Source organism: Syngnathus floridae, chromosome 2, assembly GCF_059516105.1.
Source record: "Syngnathus floridae isolate MCC-2025c chromosome 2, RoL_Sflo_1.0, whole genome shotgun sequence".
NCBI classification, from domain to species: Eukaryota; Metazoa; Chordata; class Actinopteri; order Syngnathiformes; family Syngnathidae; genus Syngnathus; species Syngnathus floridae.
Genome location: NC_142414.1, coordinates 14,885,592 through 14,900,085, shown reverse-complemented (window position 1 = coordinate 14,900,085; position 14,494 = coordinate 14,885,592). Strand labels below are relative to the sequence as shown.

The 14,494-nt window shown below is 41.0% G+C and overlaps 2 protein-coding genes across 4 annotated transcripts in view; one reads left to right on the top strand and one right to left on the bottom strand.

Moving 5' to 3' along the window:
• nid2a (nidogen 2a (osteonidogen)) overlaps positions 1 to 11,444 on the top strand; it is a 30,139-nt gene extending 18,695 nt beyond the window's left edge. For 2 of the 3 annotated variants that reach the window (XM_088368661.1, XM_088368662.1), the window contains exons 29-54: positions 72 to 177; positions 266 to 390; positions 477 to 582; positions 671 to 795; positions 869 to 974; positions 1,063 to 1,187; positions 1,261 to 1,366; positions 1,454 to 1,578; positions 1,652 to 1,757; positions 1,846 to 1,970; positions 2,044 to 2,149; positions 2,237 to 2,358; positions 3,940 to 4,045; positions 4,134 to 4,258; positions 4,319 to 4,424; positions 4,511 to 4,638; positions 4,741 to 4,846; positions 6,101 to 6,230; positions 6,331 to 6,431; positions 6,515 to 6,687; positions 6,764 to 6,893; positions 6,972 to 7,143; positions 9,003 to 9,160; positions 9,490 to 9,613; positions 9,705 to 9,817; positions 10,864 to 11,444. In XM_088368661.1, coding sequence (XP_088224787.1) covers positions 72 to 177; positions 266 to 390; positions 477 to 582; positions 671 to 795; positions 869 to 974; positions 1,063 to 1,187; positions 1,261 to 1,366; positions 1,454 to 1,578; positions 1,652 to 1,757; positions 1,846 to 1,970; positions 2,044 to 2,149; positions 2,237 to 2,358; positions 3,940 to 4,045; positions 4,134 to 4,258; positions 4,319 to 4,424; positions 4,511 to 4,638; positions 4,741 to 4,846; positions 6,101 to 6,230; positions 6,331 to 6,431; positions 6,515 to 6,687; positions 6,764 to 6,893; positions 6,972 to 7,143; positions 9,003 to 9,160; positions 9,490 to 9,613; positions 9,705 to 9,817; positions 10,864 to 10,874 — 3,066 coding nt within the window. In that variant the 3' untranslated portion in view covers positions 10,875 to 11,444. The remainder of the gene's footprint in view (positions 1 to 71; positions 178 to 265; positions 391 to 476; positions 583 to 670; positions 796 to 868; positions 975 to 1,062; positions 1,188 to 1,260; positions 1,367 to 1,453; positions 1,579 to 1,651; positions 1,758 to 1,845; positions 1,971 to 2,043; positions 2,150 to 2,236; positions 2,359 to 3,939; positions 4,046 to 4,133; positions 4,259 to 4,318; positions 4,425 to 4,510; positions 4,639 to 4,740; positions 4,847 to 6,100; positions 6,231 to 6,330; positions 6,432 to 6,514; positions 6,688 to 6,763; positions 6,894 to 6,971; positions 7,144 to 9,002; positions 9,161 to 9,489; positions 9,614 to 9,704; positions 9,818 to 10,863) is intronic. The other variant, XM_088368663.1, reaches the window with a different exon arrangement.
• On the bottom strand, positions 11,432 to 14,490 carry rtraf (RNA transcription, translation and transport factor). Its single transcript, XM_088368664.1, has 8 exons — positions 14,321 to 14,490; positions 13,353 to 13,477; positions 13,143 to 13,242; positions 12,704 to 12,784; positions 12,517 to 12,605; positions 12,342 to 12,410; positions 11,935 to 11,983; positions 11,432 to 11,837 (listed from the first exon to the last, which is right to left on the bottom strand). Exons 1-8 carry the CDS (start codon positions 14,379 to 14,381, stop codon positions 11,683 to 11,685), a joined length of 729 nt encoding a protein of 242 aa, XP_088224790.1. The 5' UTR covers positions 14,382 to 14,490; the 3' UTR covers positions 11,432 to 11,682.
• Between the last annotated feature and the right edge of the window lie 4 nt (positions 14,491 to 14,494).

Genomic DNA, 14,494 nt, shown 5'->3' with positions numbered 1-14,494 from the left:
TGAGATGGTTTGCATTTTTCTATATAATTTGTATATCACTGATAGAACTGACAGTGTATTGTGTATTCTAGTGTCATGGTTCTAGTGGACATTGTTGGTGTGTTGACAAAAAAGGACAGGAAAGACCTGGTACTAGAACTCCTCCTCATACAACACCCTTTGATTGTGACAAACCAGGTGCAAAAGTTAACTTTTTTTGGTATTTACAGTCTGATGACTTGTCTTTATTTTCAGTTCAAATATGACCTCACAATGTACTTTCTAGAACGGCCTAAAAGCCACTGTGAGCAGCACAGAGACAGTATTCAGACCACCAGTCCAGAGGGTTACCCGCGAGTTGGAGCCTTTGTCCCTCAGTGTGATGCTAACGGACAGTACACTCCTCAACAGGTACGATTCGAGATGAGGCATTGAGGCATTTGAGGCATTGTCTCTTGTATATGATCAATTTGACAAAAACAAACGGGGTATTCTAGTGTCACAGTTCTAGTGGACATTGTTGGTGTGTGGACAGCCGAGGACAAGAAAGGTCTGGTACAAGAACGCCTCCTGGTACAACACCCTTTGACTGTGACAAACCAGGTGCCAAAGCTACACTATCATCATCTTTACATTCTTAAAACTCTGTTAAAGTTTCAATTAGAGTATAACATTATAATGTAATTTCAAGAACGTCCTAAAAGCCACTGTGAGCACCACAGAGACAGTATTCAGACCACCAGTCCAGAGGGTTATCCACTAGTAGGAGCCTATGTACCTCAGTGTGATGCTAACGGACAGTACATTCCTCAGCAGGTACAGTAAACGGTTAGATACATCATGCCCTATGAATATCATCCATGCAACTAAAACTTAATGTGTATTTTAGTGTCACAGTTCTAGTGGACACTGTTGGTGTGTGGACAGCCGAGGACAAGAAAGGTCTGGTACTAGAACTCCTCCTGGTACAACACCTTTTGACTGTGACAAACCAGGTGCCAAAGCTAACCTATGATCGTCTTTACATTCTTAAGACTCTCTTATAGTTTCAATTAGAGTATAACTTTATAATGTAATTTTCAGAACGTTCTAAAAGCCACTGTGAGCAGCACAGAGACAGTATTCAGACAACCAGTCCAGAGGGTGAGCCAATAGTGGGAGCCTTTGTACCTCAGTGTGATGCTAATGGACAGTACACTTCTCAGCAGGTACTTTCGCGACTGTTTAATGCATTATGTATTTTTATATCATATATGTGACTAAAAAAATTTTGTATTGTAGTGTCACGGGTCTAGTGGGCATTGTTGGTGTGTGAATAGCCAAGGGCAAGAAAGGCCTGGTACTAGAACTCCTCCTGGTACAACACCCTTTGACTGTGACAAACCAGGTGTTAAAACTAACCTTTTTTGTTTTTACACTCTGATGACTCTTTTATAGTTTCAATTGGAGTACAACTTTACAATGTCATTTTCAGAACGTCCTAAAAGCCACTGTGAGCAGCACAGAGACAGTATTCAGACCACCAGTCCAGAAGGTTACCCACTTGTTGGAGCTTTTGTACCTCAGTGTGATGCTAACGGACAGTACACACCTCAACAGGTACAGGAAACGGTTAGATGAATCATGCCCTATGAATATCATCCATGCAACTAAAACTTAACGTGTATTTTAGTGTCACAGTTCTAGTGGACATTGTTGGTGTGTGAATAGCCAAGGGCAAGAAAGGCCTGGTACTAGAACTCCTCCTGGTACAACACCTTTTGACTGTGACAAACCAGGTGCCAAAGCTAACCTATGATCGTCTTTACATTCTTAAGACTCTCTTATAGTTTCAATTAGAGTATAACTTTATAATGTAATTTTCAGAACATTCTAAAAGTCACTGTGAGCAGCACAGAGACAGTATTCAGACCACCAGTCCAGAGGGTGAGCCAATAGTGGGAGCCTTTGTACCTCAGTGTGATGCTAATGGACAGTACACTTCTCAGCAGGTACTTTTTCGACTGTTTAATGCATTATGTATTTTTATATCATCTATGTGACTAAAAAAAAGTTGTATTGTAGTGTCACGGGTCTAGTGGACATTGTTGGTGTGTGACTAGCCAAGGGCAAGAAAGGCCTGGTACTAGAACTCCTCCTGGTACAACACCCTTTGACTGTGACAAACCAGGTGCAAAAGCTAACCTTTTTTGTTTTTACACTCTGATGACTCTCATGTAGTTTCAATTGGAGTAAAACTTTACTATGTCATTTTCAGAACGTCCTAAAAGCCACTGTGAGCAGCACAGGGACCGTATACAGACCAGTCCAGAGGGTTACCCACTTGTTGGAGCTTTTGTACCTCAGTGTGATGCTAACGGACAGTACACACCTCAACAGGTAAGCAGTATTAGGAATGTGTATGTGACAGCGCCATCTACGATGCAAAGTTTTTATTGAGGGTTTGCCAGGAACAATTAACAGAGTCTCCTGCCTGATGTTAAAGTCCCACTTACTTAACTAGGGAGATCGAGGACATTGAGTGATAATTAGCCATATTTATGTCTGCTATGCAAACTCCAAGTTAAATTCTTTAAATTTTAGAAGATGCCTTTCTTTGTAAGCGACCACCAAATTTCAGAGGCAATGGATCTACCAATAGACTGAAAGCAGACATAAATGACACATAATATTTGTTGGCAGAGTAGCCATACATCAGCAGGTACTTGTGACAAACCCAATTGCACCAAACTCAGTGGAATAAAATAAAGAAAGACGAGGAGGACGATCAACTCTGTTTGCACACCATTCACTGCAACTACTGCAACAACAGCTCATAGGAACAGTGCGCAGCATGCAGGAAGGCTTTTTATTAAACACGCCCACTTAATCAACACAGGTGTCTTCACTTAGACCATGGTGTCAAACCCAAGGCCCGGGGGCCAGATTTGGCCCGCCACATCATTTTATGTGGCCCGCGAAGACAAATTGTGCATCAAATTCGTGTGTCATTTCTAGAATTGCAAATTGTCTTCACTTTTCAAATCTTTTAATAATATCTTGTCTTTTACTGTCTATAATATGAGGTGCTGATACATTTATTTGGGTTGACAGTCATAATGGCCCTCCGAAAGAAGCTATGACTACAATGCGGCCCGCAAAAAAAATGAGTTTGACACCTCTGACTTAGACAGTCAACATTTTCTGTCATTATAACAAGAAAATAATAAATAGAATAAATCAACCTTTGGACAAAACATATTAGAAACCATATAATTGAGAGCATATCTTAACAATATTTAATTACAAATAGTTTCTTGCAATAACTCTATCAAGCCTGTGACCTCTTGACCTCATTCAACTTTGGCACCCTTCTTGATTTTTCCAAGTTAGACTACATCCTCTAGTTGTTGTTTTCTTTGGTCTTTATTTGGTAAAACCTCTCTTTATTCTGGAGATTGACTTGGCCAGCAAAAGCTCTCCCACTTCTCCTTTTGGCCCAGATGAACTCCTTTGTTGTTTTGGGAGTGTGTTCTGGGTCATTATCTTACAACAGGATGAAGCAGCTTCTTATCAGTTGGGTTGCATATTTTTTTAAATTGGGAGACAAATAGCTTCAGTAGACTTCTGAGCTAATTTATCTGCTCGTCTGTTCCTTTGTAAATGAAGATTAATGAGCCCAAGCAGGACCAAGTTCCAGTGAGATTTACAGATGGCCTCTTTTTTTTTTTAAGATTACGAGCAGAACCTTTCTTTCTCAAAGCTTTACTCTTTCTATCACTCAGGTAAAGATTTGCTTCTTCTCAGTATTTTTTACTTCATGAAATGTTGACAGTGATTGTCATCAATTGACAGTGTCCATCGAAAAATAATTAATTAGCCTGTCCGCTCCAACACTTTTAGATGACAGTGAACATGGATTGGATATTTCATAAGTAAGGATAGAGGAATGGTTGGACTGAAACATGCTGTTTGTTGTAGTGTCATGGTTCTAGTGGACATTGTTGGTGCGTGGACAGCCATGGACAAGAACGACCTGGAACCAGAACTCCTCCTGGTGCAACACCCATTGAATGTGACAACCAAGGTCATAATTTAAATGTTTGCAGATGTTTATTGCAAAGAATTAAGCAAGAATTAAATAAGGTTGCCAACCAATAAATTCTACTTGCCAGAACGTCCTAAAAGCCACTGTGAGCACCACAGAGATCGTGCACAGACCACCAGTCCAGAAGGTTATCCCATTTTGGGAGCCTTCGTGCCTCAGTGTGATACTAATGGACGATACACACCTCAACAAGTAAGTAATTTTTAAATTACAGTCATAATATAATGTTTTAAAATGTTATTGCTGTTCCAGTGTCACGGCTCCACTGGGCATTGTTGGTGTGTGGACAGCCAAGGACAAGAAAGACCTGGAACCAGAACTCCACCTGGAACAACACCCATTGATTGCGAGAGACCGGGTAAGAATTTAGAAATAGACTCTCAGCAAAAACCAATTTCAGTTGTCACTTGCTTGTTCTTTCCCTTCTCTCGTCCGATTTTTCAGTTGAACGTCCTAAAACTCACTGTGAGCACCACAGAGCAAGTGTACAGACCACCAGTCCAGAAGGCTATCCCCTCGTGGGAGCTTTTGTCCCTCAGTGTGATGCTAATGGACAATACACTTCTCAACAGGTAAAGGAGAAAAGGTTTCAGGTATTTTTTATTATGGGCACATACCGACTGACATGTTTCTATTTTTGCTTCATATCAAATGATTATCATTCGATGGAGTAGTGCCATAGGTCCATTGGGCAATGTTGGTGTGTGGACAGCAATGGTCAAGAAAGAGCAGGAACAAGAACTCGACCTGGTGTTTCTCCTGTGGACTGTGACCGTCCTGGTAAGATGAGACCATTTTTTTAATCTCTGGATTTCATGTCTTTGTGAACGTTTGCCCTAATGTCCTCACTCACCCACTCTATCTGTCTGCGGCACACACACGTGAAGGCTAAAAGCAGCTTTGGCTGTAAACGTATCTACTTTTTATGGCTCTCCAAACATCTTCAGAGTTTGTCTTGTGGGAAGACGGATGGGCTGTTTCCTCAGCAACCAAACCATAAGCAACCCTGCCTTTTTCAGGATGGCGCTTCGCACCCGAAAACTTGTTGTCACCTGACATTCAATTTTGTTTTTCTCCATGTCACATTACAAACGTCCATCATCATCCTCCTTGTCTGCGTTTCGAAACATATGCAGTCTTTCATGAGAACCAGCTGTGGCTTTTAAAGTTCTCTAATAAAGTGAGTTATTAGAGGGATTTTACGAGGCAAGACAAAGTGTGTGTGTGTCAACAAAGGGACACCCCACACGATTAATCACACTTCACATAAACTGGAGATACTATGATATACTGTACCCTCAAGCCAGAAACATCATCAGAGTAGGTATTTGAATCAAGGCAGCTGGAATCTTCTTGTTCGTTGAAGACATTTCACCTTGAATCCAAAGACTGTTGTAAATTTTAGAACTGGAGTTTAGGGCGTCTCTGGTGGTTGGGTTCCCAAGGAGTGGTCACAAACAGTATGATCTGGTTTTGCTTTCATTATATTCCCATCATCTTTTTGACGAGGGATTTCAGGACATGGTTTTCCTCAAAGGAATTACCTTTCTTTGTTTCCTTTTCGTTCGAGTGCTAGGACCGCCGCTCGAAAAGGCGAGTTGAAAGAATCCATCAATGTCAAACTATATGGGCTCTCCCCAAACAGAGAAGCAGCTTTTAGCTATCATTTGATGTCAACGTCTTAGATTGTCTCATCTAAAACACGGCAAGAGTGGCCACGAATGAGCCATTTTGCCTGCTCGCAGCTGGTGTGCAAAAGAGTCAGCCTGACAACGACAACTCCATCTATGGTGACCACTCACCAAAGACATAAGAAGGGTCATGCCACATCTAAACTTTAGAACTGAAAAAGTCTTTGGGATGTAAGGTGAAGCATGTTCCATAAACAAGGAGAGCAAGTCAAGTTGGTTCCATTCAACATTTGCGGATCATCATGACCTGGATGACTGCGACTCTACACTGACGCCCTTAAAATAGAACCAAGGGTTTACTCTAAATAACGTAGATGTTTATCTTTGTTGATGTGTCTCACAGTCCACGTGGCTCCGACAGAGCGCCCCGAGAGTGTGTGCGAGCGCTGGAGGAGCAGTTTAATGGAGCATTACCGTGGGAAGCCCGAGCCGCAACAGTACTTGCCCCAGTGTGAACCAGACGGACAGTTCAGGTAGTTCATTCTCTTCTTAAAGACATACACATTTTTTGCAATATCACTTCCTCACGCAGCACACATTCTTGATCTTAAATTGTCTTCTGATCTCTCTCAGTCCTGTCCAATGCTATGGGGAGACCACCTATTGCTGGTGTGTGGACCAGGATGGGCGAGAAGTTCCTGGCACCAGGTCAAATGATGTCGTCAAGCCTGCATGTGAGCGTTGGATCATCCCTGCCGCATCTTCTGTCAAAAGCACTCAATATATATGACACATTTTACCCCCTATTTTGTTGCAGGCCTTCCCTCGGTGGCCCCGCCAATCGTGCGGCCATTACCCCGCCCGGATGTGACCCCTCCCCCTAATGCTGAAACCACACTGCTCTATGCACAGGGACAGAAAATAGGAGCGCTTCCTCTCAACGGGACCAGACTAGATGCAAGCCGGTCCAGAACACTATTGACTCTCCATGTAAATGCACAGATGGGAATTTTAGCCCGATTTAATTTCTCTTTAATTGATCATGCCCATGCTTGGGTGTGTGCAGGGCTCCATAGTTGTTGGTCTGTCTTATGACTGCAAGCAGAATCAAGTGTATTGGACCGATTTGTCTGCACGGACCATTAATAGAGCATCAATGGTGCCAGGAGCTGAGCCAGAAATTCTTATTAACTCAAGTGAGCGATCACATACGTATTTATACATTTTGGATGATTATATTTTTTCTTCATGTTTTAATGCTCTGCTTTGCGTAGATCTGGTCAGTCCAGAAGGTTTAGCTGTGGATGTTAATCGAAGGCTGATGTTCTGGGTGGACTCCAACCCCGACCTGATTGAAAGGTCCAACTTGGACGGCAGCGACAGAAGGACGCTGTTTGACAGAGACTTGGTCAACCCTCGGGCCATCATTGTGGTCTCATCCACAGGGTAAGAGCTACTTGTGTCCTCCTACTAAACATCCTCCCACCCCAATTTTGGGAAAATATGTAATTGTGATTTTTTTTTTAATGCAGTTTAATATGCATTTCTTGCAACAAACAAGCAATAATTTAATCTGTACCTGAGAAACAGTATCAGACTTATTATACATCTGGTTTTGGTCTTTCTAGGTTAGGCTTGCGCTAAGTTAGTGGCAAATGAACCATGAATTAATATGAACGACAATTTCTTTTAATTAGAGGTGTCAATTTACAAAACACTTTGACTTGAAGTGTTTGCAGCAACAACTTCACGTGTGGCATAAACATAAATCAGCAAAGCCAAAGTAAAATTACAACAATAATGCCAAAAGATCTGTGGTTTTATCACTTCATCCTTTTATATTTCACAAAATAATGAAAAATATGTGGATTGCACATCTTGAGCATTATACTATAAAACTACATAAAATATTAATAATGAAATAAAAAACAAATAACAGCTTCCAGCCTTTGAGATAAAAAAAAAAATGCATTCCATTAGCTCGTGTTGATTTAAATTAGATTAATTGTTTAGCCCCACCCTCCAACCCTTCAGTGATGCTACCCAGAGGTGATCCACTGTGGCGCTATGCACCAACAAGGCCTGTATTTCATTAATTAGAGCTGACATTTTGTTGAGTCTGGTTTGTTCCACACCAGAGAGACGGGGGCCTCCATACGGGGCTATCGCCAGCTGATAAAATTTCAATCACAGTTTAGTTTTTTATTTAGCAACATGTGTTTACCCTGTGTGAGACATGAGCAAATTTTAGTGCTCTCTCTTAGTGACGAACGCCAAGACTCATGAACACAGCGAGAACGCACAAGGCCATCATCAGTCAGCTTTTCAGGAATAACATCTGCTTTTCATCACTGCAACTAATCACAGATCATCAACATTTATGGATGTGTGTCTTATAAAGAGGAGGAACGTATGTTTGTGTGTTTAATCCATCATTAAACACAACAGCAATAAGTCAAATCCGGAAACTTGCAATGTCTGTTACTGTTTAGTTTTTGACCTCAGGCCAACTGTACGCATACGTACGTGCGTGCTCGTGTTTTCGTCGTCTGACCAAAAGCCAAGCACCGACGGCGATTATTGCTTCACATGGGTGCACTTATGTTCCAGCTTGTTCTTGTTGATTTCCGAGTGTGCGTCTGTCACGCCTACACGCACATGAACGCATATGCTCAAAAGCACATACATGCACACTCTCACACAAAGCAATGAAATGATGGCAAATGATGCATATGCGTGAATACTCTTATACAAACATCTGCTCATATAGTATTCGTAGCTTGTTTTTCAAACTGATGAACTGCCACACACTGTGTGTGTGTGTGTGTGTGTGTTTGTAATCTGATAGCACATGTGGTGTGTACTTACTTATCCCTGGTAGACTTGCCACATGTACACCATCATTTATGATGAAAAGCAGCATCCCCCTCCCACACACACGCACTGCCCGAAGGGATGATCATACCGCTGAGCATCTTTGATTAGCCGACTGAACTTGTTCTATGGATGTGTTAAGTATGGTGCGGAAAAGTCTTAAGATTCCACAATCAAGAACTTAATACTACTAATAGTAGTACAGTAGTGGCTTCAGAGACAAGTGAGGAAACATTTTTCAAAATAAGAGACATCACTGGACCGATTTTTACTTTTGATTTGCGTGGTGAGGTCAAAGAGGACACAACAGAAGGTGCAACATAATGAGTTCAAGCATTAACTCATGATGCAAACTCATTGTTTGTTTGTTGTTATCATTTAAAAAAAATTGGGAATTGGTCCAGTCAAAACTGCCTTGTGTCTCTTTGCAGTTCTCTGTACTGGACTGACTGGAATCGAGAGGCTCCCAAGATCGAAAGCGCGTCAGTGGATGGCCAGAACCGCCGGGTGGTGGTTTCTGAGGGGATCGGTTTGCCCAACGCTTTGACGTATGATTATTCATCCGGGCACGTCTGCTGGGCCGATGCAGGTAAACTTAACTACGTCGGAACAATTTTGAAAATGATTTCTTATTTGTTATTACTGATTATTTTAAGTGTTACCCTCGACAACTGCACAAACAACAATGCAAACAAATGCGTGTCTTTATCGCTTCACCTTTCCGTGTTTAATGACACAATGATATGTAAACATGTGAAATGCACTTGGGCACTCACCTTATCTAGACACTATAAATAAACTTATTACACACACACACACACACAATAGAAATACACAAAATGTCATTCTTTTGAATTTTGGGTAGAGTTGAACAAAACGATTGCTTACCATGTGGATTGTTGTCTCTTTCTGTGTTAGGCACTAAGCGGTTGGAGTGTATATTCCCAGATGGTTCAGGGCGAAGAGTAATAAACCCCAGCCTCAACTACCCGTTTAGCATGGTTTACCACCGAAACCACTTCTATTACACTGACTGGAGGAGGTGAACGATTGAATTTGTTTTTATGGCAACTGAATTTGACCCATGAGTGCAAGTGCTGCTGATACTGAGCTGCCTGAACACCTCCTTGCAGGGACGGTGTCATCACGGTCAGCAAAGACAGTGGTAAACTCACCAATGAATATTTACCGGACCAGAGATCTCACCTGTATGGCATCGCTATAGCAACATCCCACTGTCTATCAGGTGAGCCGATAGAATAATTTGCCTACACTTTATTTACACCATCTGGGCAAAGTTGCTGGGGCACCTTGGTGCCTTGAGATATGAGTGAGCCGATTTGAGTGATTTTTCAAATAAAAGCTGTTGGTTGGCCAAGTAAAAACTCTAAACACTTCTTCAAAAAAGTGGCTTCAATATTTTTGTGTCCAGAAGGAGCAGCAGCACAATGTCCATTCAATTGAAGCATTTTTTTAAATTGTTTTATACTGTACAAAATTATAGGGTACTATTTTTCTCTTTGAAAACACATCCCTTTTTTTTTATAAGTAATTATTGGCTTTCCATTCATTTTAAAGAGGAAAGAATGAATTAAACTTGTATTTCAAGGCACCACAAAATTGTAATATTTTTTGGGCACGTCAACAAACTGTGCTAAAAATATGCATTAGTTGTATGTCTATTTTCAGTATTTTTTTGATTGGAGCATATGCACAGTGATGCATGACAGCATCGTTCAGTGTAAAACAATGTAACCGCTGTGTGACTTGATATCCAGTGATGAAACATGCCATGGTTAATGCGACTTGTGGGGCACGAAACCAAAGAATACATCCATCTGTGTCATTTGATGCACTGATGTCATATTGAAGACTTTTGTAAAACACCTGTAAAGAACAAAGTATGACTCTAAACACAGGATGACGCCCAAAGTAGTAACTTGCTCACACTCCCACCCCAGCTCTGACACACAATGTGATGCGTCATGTGTGCTTGACACTGGCTAAAGCTGTAATAACAGCAAGCTGCTTCAAAGAGGTTGTTTCGAGTGTGATGACAGCTTCAAAAGCTTAAAAGCTGTTATTGTTCAACACACGCAGACACACTTGAGTAAAGTTGTTGGTATCGCTTCTTCAGGATGTCAGTTGTTAGACTGCTCTGCAGCTTCTCACCAATGAAGCAAGCTTCTGTCAAAGGAATCCAATTCTGAATTACTATGTATATGTATGTATAAATATGTGTGTATATATGGTTTTATACTTCTTCTAAATTGTGTTGTATTCGTGTTTCAGGGACTCACTAACAGCTGAATGGCAGCCAGACGGTCCTTTGGTGCTAAAGTTCTTGGGCCATTTTTGAGCCAAGGGTGTAACAAGCCCTCTTGGTGTCCCTCAGAGTAAAAGGATGCTCTCAAAGGGACACGGCTTCCTGCGGATCAGCTCTCCCTCCTCCCCACCTCCAAGATATAACCGCACATTAAAAGTTCTGTACATTTTTTTTGTACCTAATTTTTTTTTTCCTACTGATTTTTTATATGCAAGTTTGTTTTTTGTAGCCACAAAAGTCTAATAGTATCACATTTTTTTATGAGTGTTTAAGCATTTTTAAGAGTGTTTAAGAGTAATAAAGCACCAAGTTAATATACAAGCTCAATTTAGATTAGCATAAAGACAGGAAACATGGAAACAGCCATCCAAAATGAGGAATGTGAATCAGATTACAATCGTTAAGGCTTCCCTCCTCTGTGTGTCAGAATGCAGCAGCTCCATGTATGCCATCATTTCCCAGCACCACTAATAGTCCCCCAACTCCTGTTTTTTCTCTCTTTATAAGATGTGATATTTATACCATTAAAAAGTGTTTTGGTACTGGACTCAGTTTATTTTTTTAAGTTGGCCACTCTGTGGAAGCACATAAAAGGGTGAAGAAGAAGCAAATTAGTCAAAAGTGCCCCCTTTTAAATCAGAACAAATGGTTGTCAATTTTAAACAGTCTCTGTAAAATACGTAAAGTTAGCCATCTGCACAAAAAAAAGTGTCACAGAAGAAAAATGGCATCAACCACAGGCTTTCAAATCATTCCACCAGTCCTCCAGAAGTTCCTCATGACCCTCATCTGCCGACCTTGCCCAGCCTGTGGTCTGTTTTGGGGTCGGCAATGACGGCTTGGACTGCTACGATGGCTTCGTTGATCCTGGTCTGAAGCTCCCTCAACTCCTCGATGTGCAGCAGACGCAGAATCTGAGCTGCTTGGTTGAGTATGGCATCTAGTGAGGAGACCACAAAGCAGATCCATGTTTCAACATCCAAAACATACATGCATGCATGCAATGTCCTTCATTCAGGGAGAATAAAACAACTCACCACCAGTATCAAATCCCAGGTTGTGCTTGTCTAAGGATACTGGGATACCCTGAGTGCATGCAGAGAAGACATACATCCATAAACTGCCTCAGCAATTAAAGCACAGAATAAACCAGAGAATGTGGTTTTTTAGAAATTGTGTCTTGAAAAGTGGAATGATGTTAAAATATATTGAAATATAGAATTTGAGATGTAAAAGTTGGAATGTTTTGAATCAGTCAAGAAATGAGGAATGAATAAATAAATGTAAGATATTTCTTAAATTTGGGATTTTCACTGTGAGGATTGCAGAATTTGGGGAATGTGTGAAATTAATGAGTTGAAATCTCTAACATTTGGAGAAGAAATTCAACCCTTTTACTTTTACAAATTAAAGCAAAAGTCAACATTGAATACAATGCATTTACCTCTTTGCTGTGGCTCGCTTTAGCGATAGCCTCTGGTGAAAGCCTTTCTTGGATGAGGATTCGAATAGCCTTTCAGGTGGAGACAAAAAAAACCAAAACAGTCAATTAACTGAAATAGAGTGGTGTACACATTCAGTCTGGCTGGAACGGGTGGTCGGAATCTTTAAGCACTCACCTTGAGCATCACCAGGTAATCGTCATGCCGCTGTATTTTGAGGATGTTGGCCAGGGCGAGCACGCCCGCTTTGAAATCCGGTGAGTCACCTGAGTCGCGTAAACACACCACAAGAGCCTCGGTTCATCCACAAGAACATTTGGAGAAAAGGCAACAAGGCGTCTGTCTTGTTGTGATTGATGCCTACTGTCCAGGTTGATGAGAGGGTCTGATGTAGCTCTGCTATCGCTGGAGGCTTCCAATGATGGACAGTTTCTGTACTTGTCCACTAGGTGGAGACACATAACAAACAATCATATTCAGACACTGTTAAATTGGAACCCCCTTGGGGAATAGGGGTGGGGCACAAGTCAACAATCTGATACCCAAAAGCGAAAGTCTCTCTGTCTCACAAAATTATTTAGCTAGTTAAAAGGTAAATAACACATTTGTATTTGAGTACAAAATATTTCTGTGGTTTTGCCGTAAACAAAATCAGCAAGTACAGCACAGTAATGTGCTTTTGCTGTCAAGAGAATGGATGGATGGATGGATGGATGCTTGCTGATAAGGTATTGATTTTTCCTATGGCGTCATCTATTGACGGATTTCTATACTGCAAGAAAAATACAAGTCTGCCCTCCTACCATTGTCTCCATATTCATAGCGCACCGCCAAGCCCAGCAGCCAATCTACAGCCTCGGCTCTTTCAGACGCTCCAAATGGACAGTTGACGTCCTGCAAGTACTACACGCAAAACAAATAATAGAAGAAAAATCTATTAATTATTAATCTTATTAATCACAAGATTCAGTTTGATACTGTATCTTGAGTGAGCATCAGTTGGATGAACTCACCTTCTGGTATGCTTTGGGCCAATCAGAACTGGGGATGTTTCGCAGGTTGCCACGATCTTCAATTTTGTAGTGCCGAATCTTCTGGTCCTCCAGCCACACTACAAAGTTCCTGAACTGAGTTTCATCTAGGAAAAATATATTTGTGATAAGCATGATTTTGACTTCAGTGCTGTACTTTTTGTGTTTATTTACACATTAGAACAACTGGCAGAATGTCACAAAGGGTGCACGTCACAAGGGTTGGCACCTGTCGAGCAAGTAAGACTTGCATATATTATATACAGCAGCGGGTTGAATTTACACCTTTTTTTATACGGCCCTATATTACCAATTAGTAAGTCTAATAGATTTTTTGTGAATTTGGAATGGTATAATGGGAAAACGGAGTGCTGGAATGTTTTGAGTAACAGGGAAAACAGAGTGCCGGAATGTTTTGAGTAAAATTTCAAGGGTCTTGATTTTTTTATAACTCAAAATGCAGAATATTATTTCTTACGTTTAATGTTGGTTTCTTGTTCAGCAGTTTTGTGCCATCCATTAATGGTATTAATTTTATTTATTTTTTTAATGCTAGTGAGCCCTTTAAAATTGGGAAAAAAATAAAATAAAAATCACACTTATGGTTATTTTGTTGGTTGCTTCAAACCCTGTTGTTGGGTTAGGATAGTGGATATTTTTTTATACATTAGTTAGCAAATGTCTATTGAAAAATGTATTACATTTCCCCAAACCCTTTTTGGGGAAAATTTGCATTTTAGGGTGCTGGTAAAGGTCAGGAAAAAAAATCATACAATGCATGCCCTTGCAATACGCATACTGCAAGGAGCGCTTGCGCATCACGCAGTTATCAAATAAGGCTTAGGTTTGACTCACTAACATACAGTTGTTCTGCTCGTGTCAGGAGTAAACGTCACAGGAAAGACAGTCGTTCTACTAGTGCGGCGCATTGTTCTTTCAATTTGTCTTACCTGCACAGTCAAATCCGCTCGGACTGTGATAGTCTAAGGCAGTCAGTTTTCTCTTAAACATTACTACGTTAGAATTCAGACTTCGATAGTAAAATCGGTCGTCACGTTATGAAGAAGCAAATGCCACTTGCTGTCGGCTGACACAGGCACGCATGCGCAGAATTGGATGTCCCG